At 47.7% G+C, this 24,377-nt stretch overlaps 1 protein-coding gene across 18 annotated transcripts in view; it reads right to left on the reverse strand.

The window, feature by feature from the left end:
- Nucleotides 1-24,377, reverse strand: part of celsr1a (cadherin EGF LAG seven-pass G-type receptor 1a) — a 130,173-nt gene that overhangs the window by 18,754 nt on the left and 87,042 nt on the right. For all 18 annotated transcript variants that reach the window (XM_036944459.2, XM_090200256.1, XM_036944454.2 and 15 more), the window contains 12 exons: nucleotides 22,557-22,714; nucleotides 21,112-21,275; nucleotides 20,829-20,954; nucleotides 7,768-7,934; nucleotides 7,483-7,668; nucleotides 7,269-7,382; nucleotides 6,943-7,117; nucleotides 6,425-6,566; nucleotides 5,151-5,271; nucleotides 4,680-4,863; nucleotides 3,837-3,938; nucleotides 2,812-2,906 (listed from right to left, as the gene is read on the reverse strand). In XM_036944459.2, the coding sequence (XP_036800354.2) occupies nucleotides 2,812-2,906; nucleotides 3,837-3,938; nucleotides 4,680-4,863; nucleotides 5,151-5,271; nucleotides 6,425-6,566; nucleotides 6,943-7,117; nucleotides 7,269-7,382; nucleotides 7,483-7,668; nucleotides 7,768-7,934; nucleotides 20,829-20,954; nucleotides 21,112-21,275; nucleotides 22,557-22,714 (1,734 nt within the window). The remainder of the gene's footprint in view (nucleotides 1-2,811; nucleotides 2,907-3,836; nucleotides 3,939-4,679; nucleotides 4,864-5,150; nucleotides 5,272-6,424; nucleotides 6,567-6,942; nucleotides 7,118-7,268; nucleotides 7,383-7,482; nucleotides 7,669-7,767; nucleotides 7,935-20,828; nucleotides 20,955-21,111; nucleotides 21,276-22,556; nucleotides 22,715-24,377) is intronic.

Genomic DNA, 24,377 nt, shown 5'->3' on the forward strand with positions numbered 1-24,377 from the left:
TATGCCTTTTAATGTGGCATAAACACAACCAGTCATGATGTTTTCACCTGATTGTCAATCAACCACTTAACAAAGGCGCTCTCCTGTAGGCTCCCCACACATGTTCCTCCTCTCACAAAATAGTTCCAGCATCCAAACCCCAACAGTGCACTGTGCACCTGCAATTTGATGAATTGAAAGAGACTGTTACAGAACACCTACATGTATTGTAATGACATTCTGGGATTGTCATTAGGCCTACACGTGTAGCCTGAATGGATGTCCACTGTTATTAACGGGCACTTTGGTCTCAGCCACTAGTCTGCACTGCTCGGTCTCAGCCACTCGTCTTTACTGCTCGGTCTCAGCCACTCATCTTTACTGCTCGGTCTCAGCCACTCGTCTTTACTGCTCGGTGTCAGCCACTAGTCTTTACTGCTCGGTCTCAGCCACTCGTCTTTACTGCTCGGTCTCAGCCACTAGTCTTTACTGCTCGGTCTCAGCCACTAGTCTTTACTGCTCGGTCTCAGCCACTAGTCTGCACTGCTCGGTCTCAGCCACTCGTCTTTACTGCTCGGCCTCAGCCACTAGTCTGCACTGCTCGGTGTCAGCCACTAGTCTGCACTGCTCGGTGTCAGCCACTAGTCTGCACTGCTCGGTCTCAGCCACTCATCTTTACTGCTTGGTCTCAGCCACTCGTCTTTACTGCTCGGTCTCAGCCACTAGTCTGCACTGCTCGGTGTCAGCCACTAGTCTGCACTGCTCAGTCTCAGCCACTCATCTTTACTGCTCGGTCTCAGCCACTCGTCTTTACTGCTCGCTCTCAGCCACTCATCTGCACTGCTCGGTGTCAGCCACTCGTCTTTACTGCTCGGTCTCAGCCACTAGTCTGCACTGCTCGGTGTCAGCCACTAGTCTGCACTGCTCGGTCTCAGCCACTCGTCTGCACTGCTCGGTCTCAGCCACTCATCTTTACTGCTCGGTCTCAGCCACTAGTCTGCACTGCTCGGTGTCAGCCACTAGTCTGCACTGCTCGGTCTCAGCCACTCGTCTGCACTGCTCGGTCTCAGCCACTCATCTTTACTGCTCGGTGTCAGCCACTAGTCTGCACTGCTCGGTCTCAGCCACTCATCTTTACTGCTCGGTGTCAGCCACTAGTCTGCACTGCTCGGTCTCAGCCACTCGTCTGCACTGCTCGGTCTCAGCCACTAGTCTGCACTGCTCGGTCTCAGCCACTAGTCTGCACTGCTCGGTCTCAGTCACTCGTCTGCACTGCTCGGTCTCAGCCACTCATCTTTACTGCTCGGTCTCAGCCACTTGTCTGCACTGCTCGGTCTCAGCCACTAGTCTGCACTGCTCGGTCTCAGCCACTCGTCTGCACTGCTCGGTCTCAGCCACTAGTCTGCACTGCTCGGTCTCAGCCACTAGTCTGCACTGCTCGGTCTCAGTCACTCGTCTGCACTGCTCGGTCTCAGCCACTCATCTTTACTGCTCGGTCTCAGCCACTTGTCTGCACTGCTCGGTCTCAGCCACTAGTCTGCACTGCTCGGTCTTAGCCACTAGTCTGCACTGCTCGGTCTCAGCCACTTGTCTGCACTGCTCGGTCTCAGCCACTAGTCTGCACTGCTCGGTCTCAGCCACTCGTCTGCACTGCTCGGTCTCAGCCACTAGTCTGCACTGCTCGGTCTCAGCCACTAGTCTGCACTGCTCGGTCTCAGTCACTCGTCTGCACTGCTCGGTCTCAGCCACTCATCTTTACTGCTCGGTCTCAGCCACTTGTCTGCACTGCTCGGTCTCAGCCACTAGTCTGCACTGCTCGGTCTCAGCCACTCGTCTGCACTGCTCGGTCTCAGCCACTCGTCTGCACTGCTAGGTGTCAGCCACTCGTCTGCACTGCTCGGTCTCAGCCACTCGTCTGCACTGCTCGGTGTCAGCCACTCGTCTTTACTGCTCGGCCTCAGCCACTAGTCTGCACTGCTCGGTGTCAGCCACTAGTCTGCACTGCTCGGCCTCAGCCACTCGTCTTTACTGCTCGGTGTCAGCCACTCGTCTTTACTGCTCGGTCTCAGCCACTCGTCTGCACTGCTCGGTCTCAGCCACTCGTCTGCACTGCTAGGTGTCAGCCACTCGTCTGCACTGCTCGGTCTCAGCCACTCGTCTGCACTGCTCGGTGTCAGCCACTCGTCTGCACTGCTCGGTGTCAGCTACTCATCTTTACTGCTCGGTCTCAGCCACTCGTCTGCACTGCTCGGTCTCAGCCACTCGTCTGCACTGCTCGGTCTCAGCCACTCGTCTGCACTGCTCGGTCTCAGCCACTCGTCTGCACTGCTCGGTGTCAGCCACTCGTCTGCACTGCTCGGTGTCAGCCACTCGTCTGCACTGCTCGGTGTCAGCTACTCATCTTTACTGCTCGGTCTCAGCCACTAATTTGTGCCTTGTCCTCGCGCGTCTTGACCTTTCATCTCCACTTTTGCAAAATGTAAGTGTTCTCATTAAACCATAATGCAATTTGCAAATGTTCCATGTGGCTGACATTCAGTAATGTTAAATAGTGGTATTTAGCCTATAGTTTTACCGGGTACGGCGTACCGCCACAATGTATTTAGCCTATACTTTTACCGAGTACGCCGTAACCTCCACGATGTATTTTGCCGGGACGCTGTATAGGCTTACTTCCACCACTGAACTCTCAGATTTGCGTAAGTGACTCTGAATTGTGTATCATCTTTCAGTGGGAGATTTGCAAGTTACGAAAGAGCTGTGTACATGCACATCTGTAGCTAGAACAGGTCTCTGTGTGAGTGAACTATGGATAAGATCGAGCATACGCACCATCTTCATGAGCTGGGTGAAGGAGACTGTGGTACAGTTGAAGAGTTCAGGAGGCAGCCAGCCCTTCTCATCGTTGCAGTGGCGGATAGCAGTTCCTACAGTGAGAAAGTAAACGAGTTGGGTGATCGCGGTACTTACAGTAAGAAAAGCAAAAACAAAAAGGAGGAGAAGAGGAATATTGGGGGGAGAAATAATTCAACCGTCTCTTCCTAGCGCCAGGCGGCTGCTACACATGGGTAGAAATGGGGAGTTACTCGATATAATAAATGAGATGAAAGCACAATCTAAATGCCAACTCATTACCATTCATTCCAAACAAGCGTTCAACAGAGAAAAGAGTTTACGGTTAGAACTGACAGGACCGTTGGTTGATGTGAGCCAAGCCGTGTCACCCAATAAAAACGGCCCAAGAGTGTCCAGCGGGGCAACAAAGGGTTTCCGTGGTGACAAGGGTAACTAAAGGGGGTAACTAGGGAGGTTATTGTGGTTTAATGGGAGCAGGTCAGCGATGTTACGTCTTGGCCCTGCCCATATTGTCTCTACTGCTAAGGCTCTATGTGAAGCAGGAAACACACACACACACACACACACACACACACACACACACAAACACAAACACACACACACACACACGGCTCTGTGGTATTATGAATGTGTCTCCAAGCAGACGTTGTCAAGTCTTCTTCACAAGGCCCGGTGTTTGTCTCTGTCTCCGGCTGCTGCCCTCCAGAGACAGAGTTTCACGAACACCATTGGCCAATGACAAGTCTCAAAAGGCCCCGATAGACCAATGAGAGGGCCTCGTCCGTGTGCTGTGTGAATGAGTTCCTTCCACAGAAAGGTGTTAGGAACAGCAGAAGGCCTTGAACTAAGGGACACCACAGTACATAACCTTCATTCTCCACCCATAAAATCTTTACTATGAATAAAATACCTTGAAGCATTTGATATCTGTACGAATTGGTCTGAGTTATTGTGACTGTTCCTGCTATGATAAGAGCTGTGTAGCGTGCAGAGGAACTCACCGATAGATCCTTTGGGACAGTTCATGGCTGCAGGACGGCCAAATTTGGTCTTGGGCCACCAGATCCCTTGGTCGAAGGCCTTGGGACAGCCCTCGTACACCACTGAGAGACGAGAGGGGACAGATGGCACACAGTTAGAAGTGGCCCCTATAAACCCTAACCACTGACACTGGGTCAGATGTTTTGTGATCCCCTTATAGTTTTCTGGTTGGCAGTGAGGTTTGTGTAATCTGATCCTAGACCAACTTCTGCCGTGGGCTGCATTACACATATCTAACACGCCCAAGAAACACTACTGCTAACGACTCTTCCGAGGTTTTCAAAACAGCCAAACAGGCCAGCAATTATATCAATAATCCTACACGAGTGGTTACGCAACGATACAAAATGATTCACATGATTTAATTAATTAAGTAGCCTAATCCTAAACAAAACCAGGTTAAGACTTGCATGCGTGTTGTTATGGCTCCCTAAGTAATGCAGTCTGTTTATGTGCTGTACTGTATACACACCCAAGTGCTTATATCCTAAGTGACCATAATTGTAACTCTTTGAAGACCTTTTATACAGTAGCCACAAGGTTGGGTTGAAGCACTTAGGTGACAGATATGGTATGGGGACCGTGGTTCTTTACTGATGCTAGATGCGAGATCTAAAAGAGGGAAGGCCTTGAACCAGGAATCCTTCCTTCCTCCAGTCCTTGGCGTTATATAACTGATCTGACAATGATCACATCAAGGAAGGAAGGACAGAAGAAAGGAGAGACAGAATGCCCTCACAGGCTCTCAAGATCGCATTTAGGAGTATCAAACACTTGCATGTGTACCATTTCCTTCCACATACCCTCACAACCGGTGGCGGTGACCTCAGCGAAGGGGTTGTCACAGCGGTTACATTGTTGTCCGATGACCCCGGCTTTACAGGGGCACTGTCCGGTGTGGGGGTCACAAGTACGGGAGTGGGCCCCTAGAGGGAAGCACTCACAGGGGTAACAGGTGTCCTCATCTTTGGGCTGGTAGTAGTTATCCTGGGGAGGGGAGAAGATGGGGGAAAGTTAGCAATTAGCACCTTCCGCTACGGTCAGCTTACTTAAGCCTACAACATACAGCCTTGGTTGATTCGGGACCTATTTTGGGAGTTGTGGTCAATTCCTACTAGGTTTGCATTGGTTTACAACCGGGGGTCTTCAAGAGAAAAGCTAGTTAGATTCATCTTAGGGCCACAGAAAACTCAAAAGGCATAGGGAGGGTCCACAACACATTTGAGAAACGCTGCATTAGCCTGTGAGAAGAGTGACCGTGATTATCTTCTTACCTTGCAGCGACACTCTCCACTGGTCTTGTTACAGTCAGGGTCGAACCCTTTGCTGACGTCACAGTGGCAGGGGCCACACATGGGGTTCCCCCACCAGCCCCGAGGACACGGCTTCTCAACCCTGACACGTCACACAATAACAACACATTTAGTCGAGTTTAGCACATAACGAATGGAAATCAAATGGGGGGGGGGAAGAAAGATAGAAAGGAGACTGCATTTATCCTTCACATCACATATACCTGCTCTATAACAATATCGCTTAACAACAAAAATGCATTCAACTGCATCACAAATCTAGAATAAACCTTCTATCCCTTGGAAGAGAGACACTTTCATGTCTCTGAGCTGATGGAGGGGTAAGATAGGAGGTTCTGATAGGGGCAGGGTAGTCAGTAGCAGAATAGCAGTGCAGGTGGAGACCAAACACCTATGGAGGAGCACTGAAGCATGAGGGGTTCCCACATCCTGCCTTAGACAGGAGGTCAAAGGTCAGTGGGTAAAGAATTGAAATCCAATCTACCACCCAGGGGAATAGTCAGGAGTACAGTATGTTGCTGGCTACTGCTACATAACTACAGTCCTACAGGTACCAGTTATGGCCAGAACCTATTATAGCCAAGCCTGAGGCTCGGCTTACCGATATATATGGCACACACACACTCACACCCGCTACCGACCCCGTTTGCATTTAAACCACACACACACACACACACACACACACACACACACACACACACACACACACACACACACACACACACACACACACACACACACACACACACACACACACGTTACAAGACCCAGTTAATGTCTGGAACAACACACAGTGGTTTCATCTAACCCTCAGGCTCCTGACTCTCACGCCAGATTCCTGCTCTAATCAAAGGCAGATCTGGGATCAGTTTTGGAAGAAGAAAAAAAAATCCCCCAGAGAGCTCAGATCACAGGTCTGGGAACAGCCACATCTGGGGTTCATTACCAGCAGTCTTACACCGGGTGCTTGAGAAGGACTGTTTTGAGGTAAGGCCAGTAAAAGTAGAGGCTGTTGCCAGGCAGATGAAGAGTGAGGCGCATTTTTGTGAAAGACAGAGAGGAAGGTAAGGGAGCAGAGGCTGATTAGGCTAACATAAAAACAAATCGGATGTTGTGTTGATATCGGAGGCATGTGAATGTGTGTTTCCCCCTGCACTGTGGAGCCAAGCCAGGACACACACACACACACGTACACACACTTACACAGGCAGTTGCACAAAGCGGCCAGGTCTTACTTGTTTTGGCAGTACTGTCCGTAGTAGTTCTGTCCACACTCGCAGGTGTAGCCATGGGAGGAGCTAGGCTTGCGGACGCAGGTGGACACGTGCTCGCAGGGGTTGAGGTGACACGCGTCAACACACTCCCTCCCAAAGTACCCTGGGAAAGGACACGGGTCACGGAGAGAAGAGAGAGAGACATCTGGTCAGCAGGTCTTCAACAACATGGCAGACTAATACACAGTCACACAAAACTCAGAGTTAAAGCTGAAGACTACGAAACAACCTTCCCATGGTGAATATCCTTCACCATTCAGACGCAGGTGTGTGTGTGTGTATGTGGGTATGAGTGTGTTACCTGGATCGCAGACGCAGGTGTGTGTGTGTCTACTACAGTGTGTGTGTGTGTGTGTGTGTGTGTGTGTGCGCCCGTACGTGGGTATGAGTGTGTTACCTGGATCGCAGACGCAGGTGTGTGTATGTCTACTACAGTGTGTGTGTGTATGTGCGTCCGTACGTGGGTATGAGTGTGTTACCTGGGTCGCAGACGCAGGTGTGCGCGCTCCAGTCGTCGCTGCAGTGGCTGTTCTCAGGGCAGATGTTGGAGTCACAGGGGTCGGCCAGGTCACAGCCGTCCTCTACATGAATCTTAAAGCCCAGCAGCATGTTCACATTGACCACGTTGGTGGACGTCTCACCCATGCGCACACCCTGTGGGGAAAGAACACACCCTCTCCATTAAGTCCCAGAGTCGCAGGTACACACACTCCGGAGACAGGTAGGTGTACACATACAGTGGGCTACAGTACTTGATGTTGTGGAGAATAATGTCATCCAGGCGTGGTTTACTGTTAAAACGTACCTGTATGCATCCGGTGAAGCCCTCGTGGACGTGGTTCCCCTCTCCTGGTAATCCTCCCAGATACAGAGCCCTCAGCCTCAGACCTGGCAGCTCGTTGCCAATCTCCACAGACCTCTGGAGACACGCAGACACACACAGAGTGTAAGATTTTCTGCGTGTACGTATGTGTGGGTTCGTGTCTGTGTCTCGGGTGTGCATGCGTTCGGCTCAGTACCTCGTACAGCCCGTAGTCCAGTGACACCAGGGCCATGTACTTGATGTCCTTGCCGTCTTTGACGCTCTGCAGCTCCACAAGGACATGGTGCCACTCCCCATCGTTCACCCGGACTTGAGGGAAGCCCAGCAACGCTACCCGCTCGGATCCCAGAAACACCTCAAACCTCACGTACTGATCACTTATCTGAGGGGAGGGTGGGCGGAGAGAGAGAGAGAGAGAGACAATTACAACATTACCTGCTCGCTCTGTTATCGTCGTCATTGTGTGCGTACAATAACTCACCAGTAGATTGACAGTAGAGAAGTCTCCAGCGGTAGCCCGCATCAGCGTGCCTGTGCCTTGCCTCGTCCGGAACATCAGGCCCATGTACCAGGGCACAGCGATGGTGACGTCGAGGTCACTCCACGACACCAGGGCCTGGCCGTCAAAGTGCTGCGGAGACGGCATCACTAGAGGAGGAGAACAATACCGATGAGAATACGCATAATATGTGTAATAACCACTGCTGTTAAGGCCAAGTCGCGTGTCAAACACATCACCTGCTTTGTAGGGCTGGGAATTGCCAGGGACCTCATGATAAGATATTATCATTATGATACTTAGGTGTCCGATGCGATATGTATTGTGATTCTCACGATTGTGCTGTGATTCTATACTGCGGTTTGTGCCGCGATTTGATGTCCCAAGTCTATTGCTCTCTATACGTCTGCTGCAGAGAGATGAGAGGACATGAGAAAATGTGTTCTGATCAGTCAAAGGAAATACAAGTGCTTGAAAAGACGTCGGCTCGCTATTCGAAAAGAAGAGAACAAGCTATAGGGTGAAAAATACCGGAGTTTTTGGCGCAGGTACAGTCGGATAGCGCTAGCTCGCGCTATCTAGCAAACAAACAAAAACATGAGTATTTTTACATGTCGATAACCCGGAGTCAAATTATTCGATATAACATCGTCCAAAAACAATATCTCGATATGCAACTGTATCCATTTTCCCACCCCATCGTTAATGCGTAGTATGTCGGACATACAGATTGGTTCTTACATTTGTGTATTCTTCCAGGGAGAATAATTAGAGTAGCTAATCCACCCCTCCGTGTCTAATTCAGCTACAAGACATCAATTACTGTCAATTACCTTGTTTCATACAGGACACTAATCCTTCTTTGACAAACATGCCCACAGTGCAACACACCACACTCCAGAGCACCCACTAGCCCTGCGGCCAAACAGATGTTGTACTCAGTCAGTCAGTATAACAGTACGTCTGTCAGCATAGCCTAGGTTTTTCCCTACGAGACAACTGAAGCGCTAAGCTCTCTCGATCTCCCTCTTCTCTGCAGGGCACATATTTCTACTGAGTACACACACACACACACACACCTGACAAAAACACACAGTCAGAAGATGCTGGGGGACTAGCTCCTGAACCGCTGCCCTCTCTCGGTCTCTTTTTTCCACATGATATATCGCTCATTCGCAGTGCCTGGAAAGAGTCAAAAGATTTCAATGATGCATAAGACAACAACACCAAAGATAGTTTGGAGTTGAATTCCTTCAATATACAGTTCATAAGACAGTGGAGAGTGGAGGGCAAACCACCAGCCACCAGCTCACACGAAACCGTCACACTAACCTAAACACACAGGTCAACTAAACCGCAACATATGTCCAACCCCACAGAATGTGTCTGGGAAATCGTGAACTACAAAATCGACTGTCTCGTCCTGCTTCCCTTGCTGCGCCTCTACAGTACCACTGATATGTCTATGGTGTCCCTTGCCGCTCTAAAAGTGATATGATATCTATCATGGGTGCTGTCTGTAACCTTGATATAACGTCTATGGTTTCTACTTTCGACACAAGCTTGTCAACAAGTAGTGGAGCAGCCAAACCCTCCGTGTCCCAACTATAGATACTCAATCTGCTGCCTGGCACCACTACACAGCTACCTCATCCAGCCATCCAGCCCAGACTAGGTGGAGATAGTTAAACAAATATCCACGTCTGTGTGTTTTCTAATTGTTCGGGAAGCAGGCCCTAGAGGTTAAATCAAAGCCATCTGCTTACTGTTTCATAACTCAGTACGACTATTGCCCACAGTCATATTGTAGAATTCATTTCGCTCAGGTAAAAATAACAATATATTTGGCAAGTGTTCTGGTTCTATTGCCTTGGCCTTGGTTAGTTTCCCAAATAAAGACATTGACATAATGCTGACACACAGGCGCACAACATAGTCGCAAACTACAGCTTCCCGTGATGACTTAGCGTGAGATCTCGCTGTGTGCGAGACAGGACTGGCACAGAGTGAGTCACTTACTTGAACCCTTTCAGCGGAACACACACACACACACACACTATTTCAGCAACCCCTCTCCTGGCCTTACACAAGACCTGACCACAAAACCAGTAAACCACTGTCATACATACAGCGCTATCATTAGGCCTGTTAGACACACACACACACACCCCCCCACCCCATCCATCCATCCCTAGTGAGGGATATGAGCAACAGAACAGTCAGGATCAAAACAGGGCAAGCTGTAACAGTGTAACCACACACTGACACATCCATCAGCACCAGAGTATATAGGACTGTTATGACTGCTAGTGTATACACACATTACAGGAGCTCTGTGGTCTGCTCCATGTAAACAATCTGGCTCAACAACAACGGAGCAACCACAGGGTCCGCGTGTGTGTTCCCGTCTCTTGATCCCCAGCAATGATATGAGTCAGAGTTGGTCTTTGTCTCATTAGTGAAATAGACAACAGCTCTTCAGGCTAAGTTCTTAGTTTGACTATTATATGAACATCTAGCTGCTGCAGATCCTCAGGTCCTCTAATAGCAGCTGAACCATCGAGAGCATCTGGTTGCGCCACCGCCTGGTTTGGCAACTGCTCGGCATCTGACCGTAAGTTGCTACAGAGGGTAGTGTGTACGACCCAGTACATCACTGGGGCCAAGCTTCCTGACATCCAGGATCTATATGCGGTGTCAGAGGAAGGCCCCCCCCAAAATGTCAAAGACTCCAGTCACCCAAGTCATAGACCGTTCTCTCTGCTACCGCACGGCAAGCGGTACCGGAACACCAAGTCTAGGACCAAAAGGCTCATTAACATCTCCTACCCCCAAGCCATAAGACTGCTGATCATCTAATCAAATGGCCACCCTGAATAATTACATTGACCCCCCCCCCCTTTGTTTTTACACTGCTGCTATTCGCCGTTTATTATCTATATGTAGTCACTTTACAAATGACCTTGACTATACTGTACCCCCGCACAATGACTCTGTATCAGTACCCCCTGTATATAGACTCTACATTGACTCTGTATCGGTACCCCCTGTATTTAGTCTCCACATTGACTCTGTACCGGTACCCCCTGTATATAGCCTCCACATTGACTCTGTACCATAACACCCTGTATATAACCTCCACATTGACTCTGTACCGTAACACCCTGTATATAACCTCCACATTGACTCTGTACCAGTACCCCCTGTATATAACCTCCACATTGACTCTGTACCGTAACACCCTGTATATAACCTCCACATTGACTCTGTACCGTAACACCCTGTATATAACCTCCACATTGACTCTGTACCAGTACCCCCTGTATATAGCCTCCACATTGACTCTGTACCAGTACCCCCTGTATATAACCTCCACATTGACTCTGTACCGTAACACCCTGTATATAACCTCCACATTGACTCTGTACCAGTACCCCCTGTATATAACCTCCACATTGACTCTGTACCGTAACACCCTGTATATAACCTCCACATTGACTCTGTACCGTAACACCCTGTATATAACCTCCACATTGACTCTGTACCGTAACACCCTGTATATAACCTCCACATTGACTCTGTACCAGTACCCCCTGTATATAGCCTCCACATTGACTCTGTACCAGTACCCCCTGTATATAACCTCCACATTGACTCTGTACCGTAACACCCTGTATATAACCTCCACATTGACTCTGTACCAGTACCCCCTGTATATAACCTCCACATTGACTCTGTACCGTAACACCCTGTATATAACCTCCACATTGACTCTGTACCAGTACCCCCTGTATATAGCCTCCACATTGACTCTGTACCGTAACACCCTGTATATAACCTCCACATTGACTCTATACCAGTACCCCCTGTATATAGCCTCCACATTGACTCTGTACCAGTACCCCCTGTATATAGCCTCCACATTGACTCTGTACCAGTACCCCCTGTATATAACCTCCACATTGACTCTGTACCGTAACCCCCTGTATATAGCCTCCACATTGACTCTGTACCGTAACCCCCTGTATATAACCTCCACATTGACTCTGTACCGTAACCCCCTGTATATAGCCTCCACATTGACTCTGTACCAGTGCCCCCTGTATATAACCTCCACATTGACTCTGTACCAGTGCCCCCTGTATATAGCCTCCACATTGACTCTGTACCAGTACCCCCTGTATATAACCTCCACATTGACTCTGTACCAGTACCCCCTGTATATAGCCTCCACATTGACTCTGTACCAGTACCCCTGTATATAACCTCCACATTGACTCTGTACCAGTACCCCCTGTATATAACCTCCACATTGACTCTGTACCAGTACCCCCTGTATATAACCTCCACATTGACTCTGTACCGTAACACCCTGTATATAACCTCCACATTGACTCTGTACCAGTACCCCCTGTATATAGCCTCCACATTGACTCTGTACCGTAACACCCTGTATATAACCTCCACATTGACTCTATACCAGTACCCCCTGTATATAGCCTCCACATTGACTCTGTACCAGTACCCCCTGTATATAGCCTCCACATTGACTCTGTACCAGTACCCCCTGTATATAACCTCCACATTGACTCTGTACCGTAACCCCCTGTATATAGCCTCCAGATTGACTCTGTACCGTAACCCCCTGTATATAACCTCCACATTGACTCTGTACCGTAACCCCCTGTATATAGCCTCCACATTGACTCTGTACCAGTGCCCCCTGTATATAACCTCCACATTGACTCTGTACCAGTGCCCCCTGTATATAGCCTCCACATTGACTCTGTACCAGTACCCCCTGTATATAACCTCCACATTGACTCTGTACCAGTACCCCCTGTATATAGCCTCCACATTGACTCTGTACCAGTACCCCCTGTATATAACCTCCACATTGACTCTGTACCAGTACCCCCTGTATATAACCTCCACATTGACTCTGTACCAGTACCCCCTGTATATAACCTCCACATTGACTCTGTACCAGTACCCCCTGTATATAACCTCCACATTGACTCTGTACCAGTACCCCCTGTATATAACCTCCACATTGACTCTGTACCAGTACCCCCTGTATATAACCTCCACATTGACTCTGTACCAGTACCCCCTGTATATAACCTCCACATTGACTCTGTACCAGTACGCCCTGTATATAACCTCCACATTGACTCTGTACCAGTACCCCCTGTATATAACCTCCACATTGACTCTGTACCAGTACCCCCTGTATATAACCTCCACATTGACTCTGTACCAGTACCCCCTGTATATAACCTCCACATTGACTCTGTACCAGTGCCCCCTGTATATAACCTCCACATTGACTCTGTACCAGTACCCCCTGTATATAACCTCCACATTGACTCTGTACCAGTACCCCCTGTATATAACCTCCACATTGACTCTGTACCAGTACCCCCTGTATATAACCTCCACATTGACTCTGTACCAGTGCCCCCTGTATATAACCTCCACATTGACTCTGTACCAGTACCCCCTGTATATAACCTCCACATTGACTCTGTACCAGTACCCCCTGTATATAACCTCCACATTGACTCTGTACCGTAACCCCCTGTATATAGCCTCCACATTGACTCTGTACCGTAACCCCCTGTATATAACCTCCACATTGACTCTGTACCGTAACCCCCTGTATATAGCCTCCACATTGACTCTGTACCAGTGCCCCCTGTATATAACCTCCACATTGACTCTGTACCAGTGCCCCCTGTATATAGCCTCCACATTGACTCTGTACCAGTACCCCCTGTATATAACCTCCACATTGACTCTGTACCAGTACCCCCTGTATATAGCCTCCACATTGACTCTGTACCAGTACCCCCTGTATATAACCTCCACATTGACTCTGTACCAGTACCCCCTGTATATAACCTCCACATTGACTCTGTACCAGTACCCCCTGTATATAACCTCCACATTGACTCTGTACCGTAACACCCTGTATATAACCTCCACATTGACTCTGTACCAGTACCCCCTGTATATAGCCTCCACATTGACTCTGTACCGTAACACCCTGTATATAACCTCCACATTGACTCTATACCAGTACCCCCTGTATATAGCCTCCACATTGACTCTGTACCAGTACCCCCTGTATATAGCCTCCACATTGACTCTGTACCAGTACCCCCTGTATATAACCTCCACATTGACTCTGTACCGTAACACCCTGTATATAACCTCCACATTGACTCTGTACCAGTACCCCCTGTATATAACCTCCACATTGACTCTGTACCGTAACACCCTGTATATAACCTCCACATTGACTCTGTACCGTAACACCCTGTATATAACCTCCACATTGACTCTGTACCAGTACCCCCTGTATATAGCCTCCACATTGACTCTGTACCAGTACCCCCTGTATATAACCTCCACATTGACTCTGTACCGTAACACCCTGTATATAACCTCCACATTGACTCTGTACCAGTACCCCCTGTATATAACCTCCACATTGACTCTGTACCGTAACACCCTGTATATAACCTCCACATTGACTCTGTACCGTAACACCCTGTATATAACCTCCACATTGACTCTGTACCGTAACACCCTGTATATAACCTCCACATTGACTCTGTACCAGTACCCCCTGTATATAGCCTCCACATTGACTCTGTACCAGTACCCCCTGTATATAACCTCCACATTGACTCTGTACCGTAACACCCTGTATATAACCTCCACATTGACTCTGTACCAGTACCCCCTGTATATAACCTCCACATTGACTCTGTACCGTAACACCCTGTATATAACCTCCACATTGACTCTGTACCAGTACCCCCTGTATATAGCCTCCACATTGACTCTGTACCGTAACACCCTGTATATAACCTCCACATTGACTCTATACCAGTACCCCCTGTATATAGCCTCCACATTGACTCTGTACCAGTACCCCCTGTATATAGCCTCCACATTGACTCTGTACCAGTACCCCCTGTATATAACCTCCACATTGACTCTGTACCGTAACCCCCTGTATATAGCCTCCACATTGACTCTGTACCGTAACCCCCTGTATATAACCTCCACATTGACTCTGTACCGTAACCCCCTGTATATAGCCTCCACATTGACTCTGTACCAGTGCCCCCTGTATATAACCTCCACATTGACTCTGTACCAGTGCCCCCTGTATATAGCCTCCACATTGACTCTGTACCAGTACCCCCTGTATATAACCTCCACATTGACTCTGTACCAGTACCCCCTGTATATAGCCTCCACATTGACTCTGTACCAGTACCCCTGTATATAACCTCCACATTGACTCTGTACCAGTACCCCCTGTATATAACCTCCACATTGACTCTGTACCAGTACCCCCTGTATATAACCTCCACATTGACTCTGTACCGTAACACCCTGTATATAACCTCCACATTGACTCTGTACCAGTACCCCCTGTATATAGCCTCCACATTGACTCTGTACCGTAACACCCTGTATATAACCTCCACATTGACTCTATACCAGTACCCCCTGTATATAGCCTCCACATTGACTCTGTACCAGTACCCCCTGTATATAGCCTCCACATTGACTCTGTACCAGTACCCCCTGTATATAACCTCCACATTGACTCTGTACCGTAACCCCCTGTATATAGCCTCCAGATTGACTCTGTACCGTAACCCCCTGTATATAACCTCCACATTGACTCTGTACCGTAACCCCCTGTATATAGCCTCCACATTGACTCTGTACCAGTGCCCCCTGTATATAACCTCCACATTGACTCTGTACCAGTGCCCCCTGTATATAGCCTCCACATTGACTCTGTACCAGTACCCCCTGTATATAACCTCCACATTGACTCTGTACCAGTACCCCCTGTATATAGCCTCCACATTGACTCTGTACCAGTACCCCCTGTATATAACCTCCACATTGACTCTGTACCAGTACCCCCTGTATATAACCTCCACATTGACTCTGTACCAGTACCCCCTGTATATAACCTCCACATTGACTCTGTACCAGTACCCCCTGTATATAACCTCCACATTGACTCTGTACCAGTACCCCCTGTATATAACCTCCACATTGACTCTGTACCAGTACCCCCTGTATATAACCTCCACATTGACTCTGTACCAGTACCCCCTGTATATAACCTCCACATTGACTCTGTACCAGTACGCCCTGTATATAACCTCCACATTGACTCTGTACCAGTACCCCCTGTATATAACCTCCACATTGACTCTGTACCAGTACCCCCTGTATATAACCTCCACATTGACTCTGTACCAGTACCCCCTGTATATAACCTCCACATTGACTCTGTACCAGTGCCCCCTGTATATAACCTCCACATTGACTCTGTACCAGTACCCCCTGTATATAACCTCCACATTGACTCTGTACCAGTACCCCCTGTATATAACCTCCACATTGACTCTGTACCAGTACCCCCTGTATATAACCTGCACATTGACTCTGTACCAGTGCCCCCTGTATATAACCTCCACATTGACTCTGTACCAGTACCCCCTGTATATAACCTCCACATTGACTCTGTACCAGTACCCCCTGTATATAACCTCCACATTGACTCTGTACCGTAACCCCCTGTATATAGCCTCCACATTGACTCTGTACCGTAACCCCCTGTATATAACCTCCACATTGACTCTGTACCGTAACCCCCTGTATATAGCCTCCACATTGACTCTGTACCAGTGCCCCCTGTATATAACCTCCACATTGACTCTGTACCAGTGCCCCCTGTATATAGCCTCCACATTGACTCTGTACCAGTACCCACTGTATATAACCTCCACATTGACTCTGTACCAGTACCCCCTGTATATAGCCTCCACATTGACTCTGTACCAGTACCCCCTGTATATAACCTCCACATTGACTCTGTACCAGTACCCCCTGTATATAACCTCCACATTGACTCTGTACCAGTACCCCCTGTATATAACCTCCACATTGACTCTGTACCGTAACACCCTGTATATAACCTCCACATTGACTCTGTACCAGTACCCCCTGTATATAGCCTCCACATTGACTCTGTACCGTAACACCCTGTATATAACCTCCACATTGACTCTATACCAGTACCCCCTGTATATAGCCTCCACATTGACTCTGTACCAGTACCCCCTGTATATAGCCTCCACATTGACTCTGTACCAGTACCCCCTGTATATAACCTCCACATTGACTCTGTACCGTAACCCCCTGTATATAGCCTCCAGATTGACTCTGTACCGTAACCCCCTGTATATAACCTCCACATTGACTCTGTACCGTAACCCCCTGTATATAGCCTCCACATTGACTCTGTACCAGTGCCCCCTGTATATAACCTCCACATTGACTCTGTACCAGTGCCCCCTGTATATAGCCTCCACATTGACTCTGTACCAGTACCCCCTGTATATAACCTCCACATTGACTCTGTACCAGTACCCCCTGTATATAGCCTCCACATTGACTCTGTACCAGTACCCCCTGTATATAACCTCCACATTGACTCTGTACCAGTACCCCCTGTATATAACCTCCACATTGACTCTGTACCAGTACCCCCTGTATATAACCTCCACATTGACTCTGTACCAGTACCCCCTGTATATAACCTCCACATTGACTCTGTACCAGTACCCCCTGTATATAACCTCCACATTGACTCTGTACCAGTACCCCCTGTATATAACCTCCACATTGACTCTGTACCAGTACGCCCTGTATATAACCTCCACATTGACTCTGTACCAGTACCCCCTGTATATAACCTCCACATTGACTCTGTACCAGTACCCCCTGTATATAACCTCCACATTGACTCTGTACCAGTACCCCCTGTATATAACCTCCACATTGACTCTGTACCAGTGCCCCCTGTATATAACCTCCACATTGACTCTGTACCAGTACCCCCTGTATATAACCTCCACATTGACTCTGTACCAGTACCCCCTGTATATAACCTCCACATTGACTCTGTACCAGTACCCCCTGTATATAACCTCCACATTGACTCTGTACCAGTGCCCCCTGTATATAACCTCCACATTGACTCTGTACCAGTACCCCCTGTATATAACCTCCACATTGACTCTGTACCAGTACCCCCTGTATATAACCTCCACATTGACTCTGTACCAGTGCCCCCTGTATATAACCTCCACATTGACTCTGTACCAGTACCCCCTGTATATAACCTCCACATTGACTCTGTACCAGTACCCCCTGTATATAACCTCCACATTGACTCTGTACCAGTGCCCCCTGTATATAACCTCCACATTGACTCTGTACCAGTGCCCCCTGTATATAACCTCCACATTGACTCTGTACCAGTGCCCCCTGTATATAACCTCCACATTGACTCTGTACCAGTGCCCCCTGTATATAACCTCCACATTGACTCTGTAAAAGTACCCCCTGTATATAACCTCCACATTGACTCTGTAGCAGTACCCCCTGTATATAACCTCCACATTGACTCTGTACCAGTGCCCCCTGTATATAACCTCCACATTGACTCTGTACCAGTACCCCCTGTATATAACCTCCACATTGACTCTGTACCAGTACCCCCTGTATATAACCTCCACATTGACTCTGTACCAGTACCCCCTGTATATAACCTCCACATTGACTCTGTACCAGTGCCCCCTGTATATAACCTCCACATTGACTCTGTACCAGTACCCCCTGTATATAACCTCCACATTGACTCTGTACCAGTACCCCCTGTATATAACCTCCACATTGACTCTGTACCAGTGCCCCCTGTATATAACCTCCACATTGACTCTGTACCAGTGCCCCCTGTATATAACCTCCACATTGACTCTGTACCAGTGCCCCCTGTATATAACCTCCACATTGACTCTGTACCAGTACCCCCTGTATATAACCTCCACATTGACTCTGTACCAGTGCCCCCTGTATATAACCTCCACATTGACTCTGTACCAGTGCCCCCTGTATATAACCTCCACATTGACTCTGTACCAGTGCCCCCTGTATATAACCTCCACATTGACTCTGTACCAGTGCCCCCTGTATATAACCTCCACATTGACTCTGTACCAGTGCCCCCTGTATATAACCTCTACATTGACTCTGTACCAGTGCCCCCTGTATATAACCTCCACATTGACTCTGTACCAGTGCCCCCTGTATATAACCTCCACATTGACTCTGTACCAGTGCCCCCTGTATATAACCTCCACATTGACTCTGTACCAGTGCCCCCTGTATATAACCTCCACATTGACTCTGTACCAGTGCCCCCTGTATATAACCTCCACATTGACTCTGTACCAGTGCCCCCTGTATATAACCTCCACATTGACTCTGTACCAGTGCCCCCTGTATATAACCTCCACATTGACTCTGTACCAGTGCCCCCTGTATATAACCTCCACATTGACTCTGTACCAGTGCCCCCTGTATATAACCTCCACATTGACTCTGTACCAGTGCCCCCTGTATATAACCTCCACATTGACTCTGTACCAGTGCCCCCTGTATATAACCTCCACATTGACTCTGTACCAGTGCCCCCTGTATATAACCTCCACATTGACTCTGTACCAGTGCCCCCTGTATATAACCTCCACATTGACTCTGTACCAGTGCCCCCTGTATATAACCTCCACATTGACTCTGTACCAGTGCCCCCTGTATATAACCTCCACATTGACTCTGTACCAGTGCCCCCTGTATATAACCTCTACATTGACTCTGTACCAGTACCCCCTGTATATAACCTCCACATTGACTCTGTACCAGTGCCCCCTGTATATAACCTCCACATTGACTCTGTACCAGTGCCCCCTGTATATAACCTCCACATTGACTCTGTACCAGTGCCCCCTGTATATAACCTCCACATTGACTCTGTACCAGTGCCCCCTGTATATAACCTCCACATTGACTCTGTACCAGTGCCCCCTGTATATAACCTCCACATTGACTCTGTACCAGTGCCCCCTGTATATAACCTCCACATTGACTCTGTACCAGTGCCCCCTGTATATAACCTCCACATTGACTCTGTACCAGTGCCCCCTGTATATAGCCTCCACATTGACTCTGTACCAGTGCCCCCTGTATATAACCTCCACATTGACTCTGTACCAGTGCCCCCTGTATAGAGCCTCGTTATTGTTATGTACATTTATTGTGTTACTTTTTGATTGATTCTTTTTTTAAACTTTATTTAGTAAATATTTTGTCATCTCTATTTATTAAACTGCACTGTTGGTTAAGGGCTTGTAAGTAAGCATTTCACTGTAATACACCTGTTGTATTCGGCGCATGTGACAAATAACATTTGATTTGATTTGCATAGCACGTGTACGAGTCAGTAATGACCAGTCAACTCAGATTCCTGTTGGATATCTATCCGTAGATACACTTCCTTCACACACACACTCACACCCTGCTTGATCGCTATCTAAAAAAGACACTTGCTTCACACACACACACACACACACACCTTGCTTGATCGCTATCTGAAAATACACTTCCTTCACACACACACACACGCTTTCACACCCTGCTTGATCGCTATCTGAAAAGACACTTCCTTCACAGGAAGCTAAGCCACATTAACTCCAGTGTCCTTCCTCACTTCCTTATGCAATCAACTGTAACACAAACAAGTCCTTCTCACACTGACGCATACAGATGTCGACCCAGATATTCAAAATGAGGGACCCTCACTGTAACATGCACGGCTGCAGGTCCTTATGCCATCTTGAAACACACGTAACAGTATTGCTTCCGTCCTTCTCCTTGCCCCAACCTGGGCTCGAACCAGGGACCCTCTGAACACATTGACAACAGTCACCCACAAAGCACTGTAACCTATCGCTCAAACAAAAGCCGTGGCCCTTGCACAGCAAGGGAAACAACTGCTTCTAGGTCTCGGAGCAATTGACGTCACTGATTGAACACTACTAGCGTGCACCGCTAACTAGTTAGCCATTTCACATCAGCTACACACACACCCTCACCTTGTTCACAGTTCTTGCCCCCGTAGCCCAGAGGACAGTCACAGCTGTAGGTGTTCCACTTGTTGACACACACTCCTCTGTTCTGACACAAATCCTTAGTACAGAAGTTCCTCTTGGCAGGACAACCTACACGGGTCATAATAGATGTCAATCAGTAGCAGTATACAAACAACACAGTTAACCTGAGTAAAGATGAACACAACTATATGTATCTATGAATGAATGAATGAATAGTTCGGCTGTTCACTCGCCGAACAGCGAGTGAACAAACAAAGGTTGTTACCTGCAGTGGTTCCGTTGTTAGCGATGAAGCTGGCCATGTCGGTGGGTTGGCTGTCGATGCTCAGGTTCCTCATGCAGCCCACAAAGTCTCTGTTCCTCACAGGGAAGTCCTCGGGCAGGTTGGGAACACCCCCCAGCAGCAGCGGCCCTGTCAGGTCCAATGATCTGCAGGGGAGAGTACAGGAAACTGGGTCAGAACGGAATCAAAATGGCACTTGTAGCTCAGAGTTCATCTAATGCTTTTGGATCCAAAATGGCGCCCCAGTCCCCATAGGATTAGGAGCTAAAGATGCACCAACACAGTGCCAACTGATGGGTAATGGACTTAAGTGAAAACGAAAATCACACTCTATATTGAACTCCCTTTCTTTCAAATGAATGCAATGACAGGACCAACATTTCAATACACAGTGCCTGTGACAGACACCAAAGGGTTCCTCAAAGGTTCTTACGTTTCCCAAAGGGGTCTACTCCAGGCTCCTGGTGGTGTGAGTAGTATGGTTACCCTGCAAAAGGTTATTTGTCACAGGCCTTGTTGACTGTAAGGACAAAGCCACTGTAACCCAGCGAGCTAGCTTGATTCATTCCTCATCCTCTAACACGACAGCAGCCCAGAAGACTTAGCAGGCAGCAAAGACGCAGGCTTACACACAAGCCTCTAAACATCAAACGACCCAGGGGTTTAACGTGAATTATTGTGACGCAATACCAACGCATAACATAAAAAAAAAAAAAGATCAATTTGAATACGGCAAAAGTGCAACGTCATATGGCCCCAAAAAACGCCACATGAACTTGTGTGATGTTCCACAAAGTATGTGTTGAACGACTGTTGCCTCTCACTTCAGGAGAAGCAACTAGGGTGAGGTCTGACCGACAGACAGGTAAAAAAAGATAGGTGTGTGTGCGCGCACGCGTGGTAACTTTCACCTAAAAGCCCGGGTGTCGACCTCAAGAGTCAAACCACATTATTTACTGTGGAAGAGCTCTGAGCCAATCATATTGGAGCGACCGGTTCTAAAAGAATGCAGCCTCATTACCTCGTTCCTTTGATGTGTTTTTCTCCTTTTCCTAAATGTGTTCTAGCTCGCTGCCTTGCCTAACGTCCCTAATTTGAAAAGGATCTTGGTTTCAGATACAGAAACAATTAGTTGCTGTAGGGAGCGTCTGAAAGATAGAATGGTAAACGTTGAGCCGTGTTAGGCTGTGTAAGAGGCTATGTCTGAGAGATTTGTCTGAAAACTGAGAGCATGTCAATCCTGAGAGATTAAGAGAGTGAAAAGGCAAGGTAATCTGGTGTAATGAAGGTGACTGGAAATCAGTCCTGCAGTTACAACACTGACTCCTTAGCCTAACACATATTAGTCTCACTAATGGTAGTGGAAAGAACCTGAAGACAGAGGGGGAGGGAGAGAGGGAGACAGAGAGAGAGAGAGAGACACTCACTTTTTCTGTCCGGTCTGGGTGCCCTGGGCAGCACAGGAGTAATTGCTGATCTGGTTGCCAAAGCGAACTGCCATGGCGATGTCACAGTCGTCCACAGCAACCACAGCCACCTTCTCACCCGAGGGCCCATGGGGGATCCCCAGACGACCAATGTTGGGCTGGAACACAGAGGTCATAGGTCACATGATTATTACAGGAAGTAAAAACAACATACATCATTAATGGAAGAATGAAGTTGCCCTTCTTTTAAAAATAATGTTTTACTCATTCTTTACTGTTTGGAAACAGTTTTCATTCTAAAGATTGCATGAAACTTAAACAGTAAAAAGCTATTAGGTTAACTAGGTCATAACAGACACTGATTAGAGCAATTCCCCTGATTAAGGGCTCTGGCCTATGAATGTTGATCTGAGAGAAATGAAGATCAGTTTAGAAAATCGGATTAAACTCCTTGGGTTTAATCGCTGTGTAAAAGCTCATTTGCTGAACTATTTCCTCTAACAAAAGCCAAGCAGTGGTCTTGTGTGAAAAGACCAGTATTTTCTCACAGTGTATTTACTCCACAGCTTGGCCTGAGACCACAGATTAGTTGATTACCTATCTCTCTCCCTGGAAAACAGTAAAGAGGTAAAGGAAAAGGGGGATACCTAGTCAGTCGTACAACTGAATGCTTTCAACTGAAAAGTGTCTTACGCATTTAACCCAACCCCTCTGAATCAGAGAGGTGTGTCTTCCACATTTAACCCAACCCCTCTGAATCAGAGAGGTGTGTCTTCCACATTTAACCCAACCCCTCTGAATCAGAGAGGTGTGTCTTCCACATTTAACCCAACCCCTCTGAATCAGAGAGGTGTGTCTTCCACATTTAACCCAACCCCTCTGAATCAGAGAGGTGTGTCTTCCACATTTAACCCAACCCCTCTGAATCAGAGAGGTGTGTCTTCCACATTTAACCCAACCCCTCTGAATCAGAGAGGTGTGTCTTCCACATTTAACCCAACCCCTCTGAATCAGAGAGGTGTGTCTTCCACATTTAACCCAACCCCTCTGAATCAGAGAGGTGTGTCTTCCACATTTAACCCAACCCCTCTGAATCAGAGAGGTGAGGGGGGCTGCCATAGTCGACATCTACCCGTACAATAACTAACTACAGATCACAACTCAGATGAAGAGTAAAGAACTTGCCCCTACAATAACTAACTACAGATCACAACTCAGATGAAGAGTAAAGAACTTGCCCCTACAATAACTAACTACAGATGAAGAGTAAAGAACTTGCCCCTACAATAACTAACTACAGATCACAACTCAGATGAAGAGTAAAGAACTTGCCCCTACAATAACTATCTACAGATCACAACTCAGATGAAGAGTAAAGAACTTGCCCCTACAATAACTATATACAGATCACAACTCAGATGAAGAGTAAAGAACTTGCCCCTACAATAACTATCTACAGATCACAACTCAGATGAAGAGTAAAGAACTTGCCCCTACAATAACTAACGACAGATCACAACTCAGATGAAGAGTAAAGAACTTGCCCCTACAATAACTAACTACAGATCACAACTCAGATGAAGAGTAAAGAACTTGCCCCTACAATAACTAACTACAGATCACAATTCAGATGAAGAGTAAAGAACTTGCCCCTACAATAACTAACTACAGATCACAACTCAGATGAAGAGTAAAGAACTTGCCCCTACAATAACTAACTACAGATCACAATGCAGATGACCACAGAGTTCACAGAAGATAGGAAAGGTTTTAATCCTGGGTGCCTAAAGACTGGGCTAGAAGAGAGGGAGAGAATGAGAG

The sequence above is a fragment of the Oncorhynchus mykiss genome, chromosome 15 (genome assembly GCF_057628025.1).
Source record: "Oncorhynchus mykiss isolate SJ-2025 chromosome 15, ASM5762802v1, whole genome shotgun sequence".
NCBI lineage: Eukaryota > Metazoa > Chordata > Actinopteri > Salmoniformes > Salmonidae > Oncorhynchus > Oncorhynchus mykiss.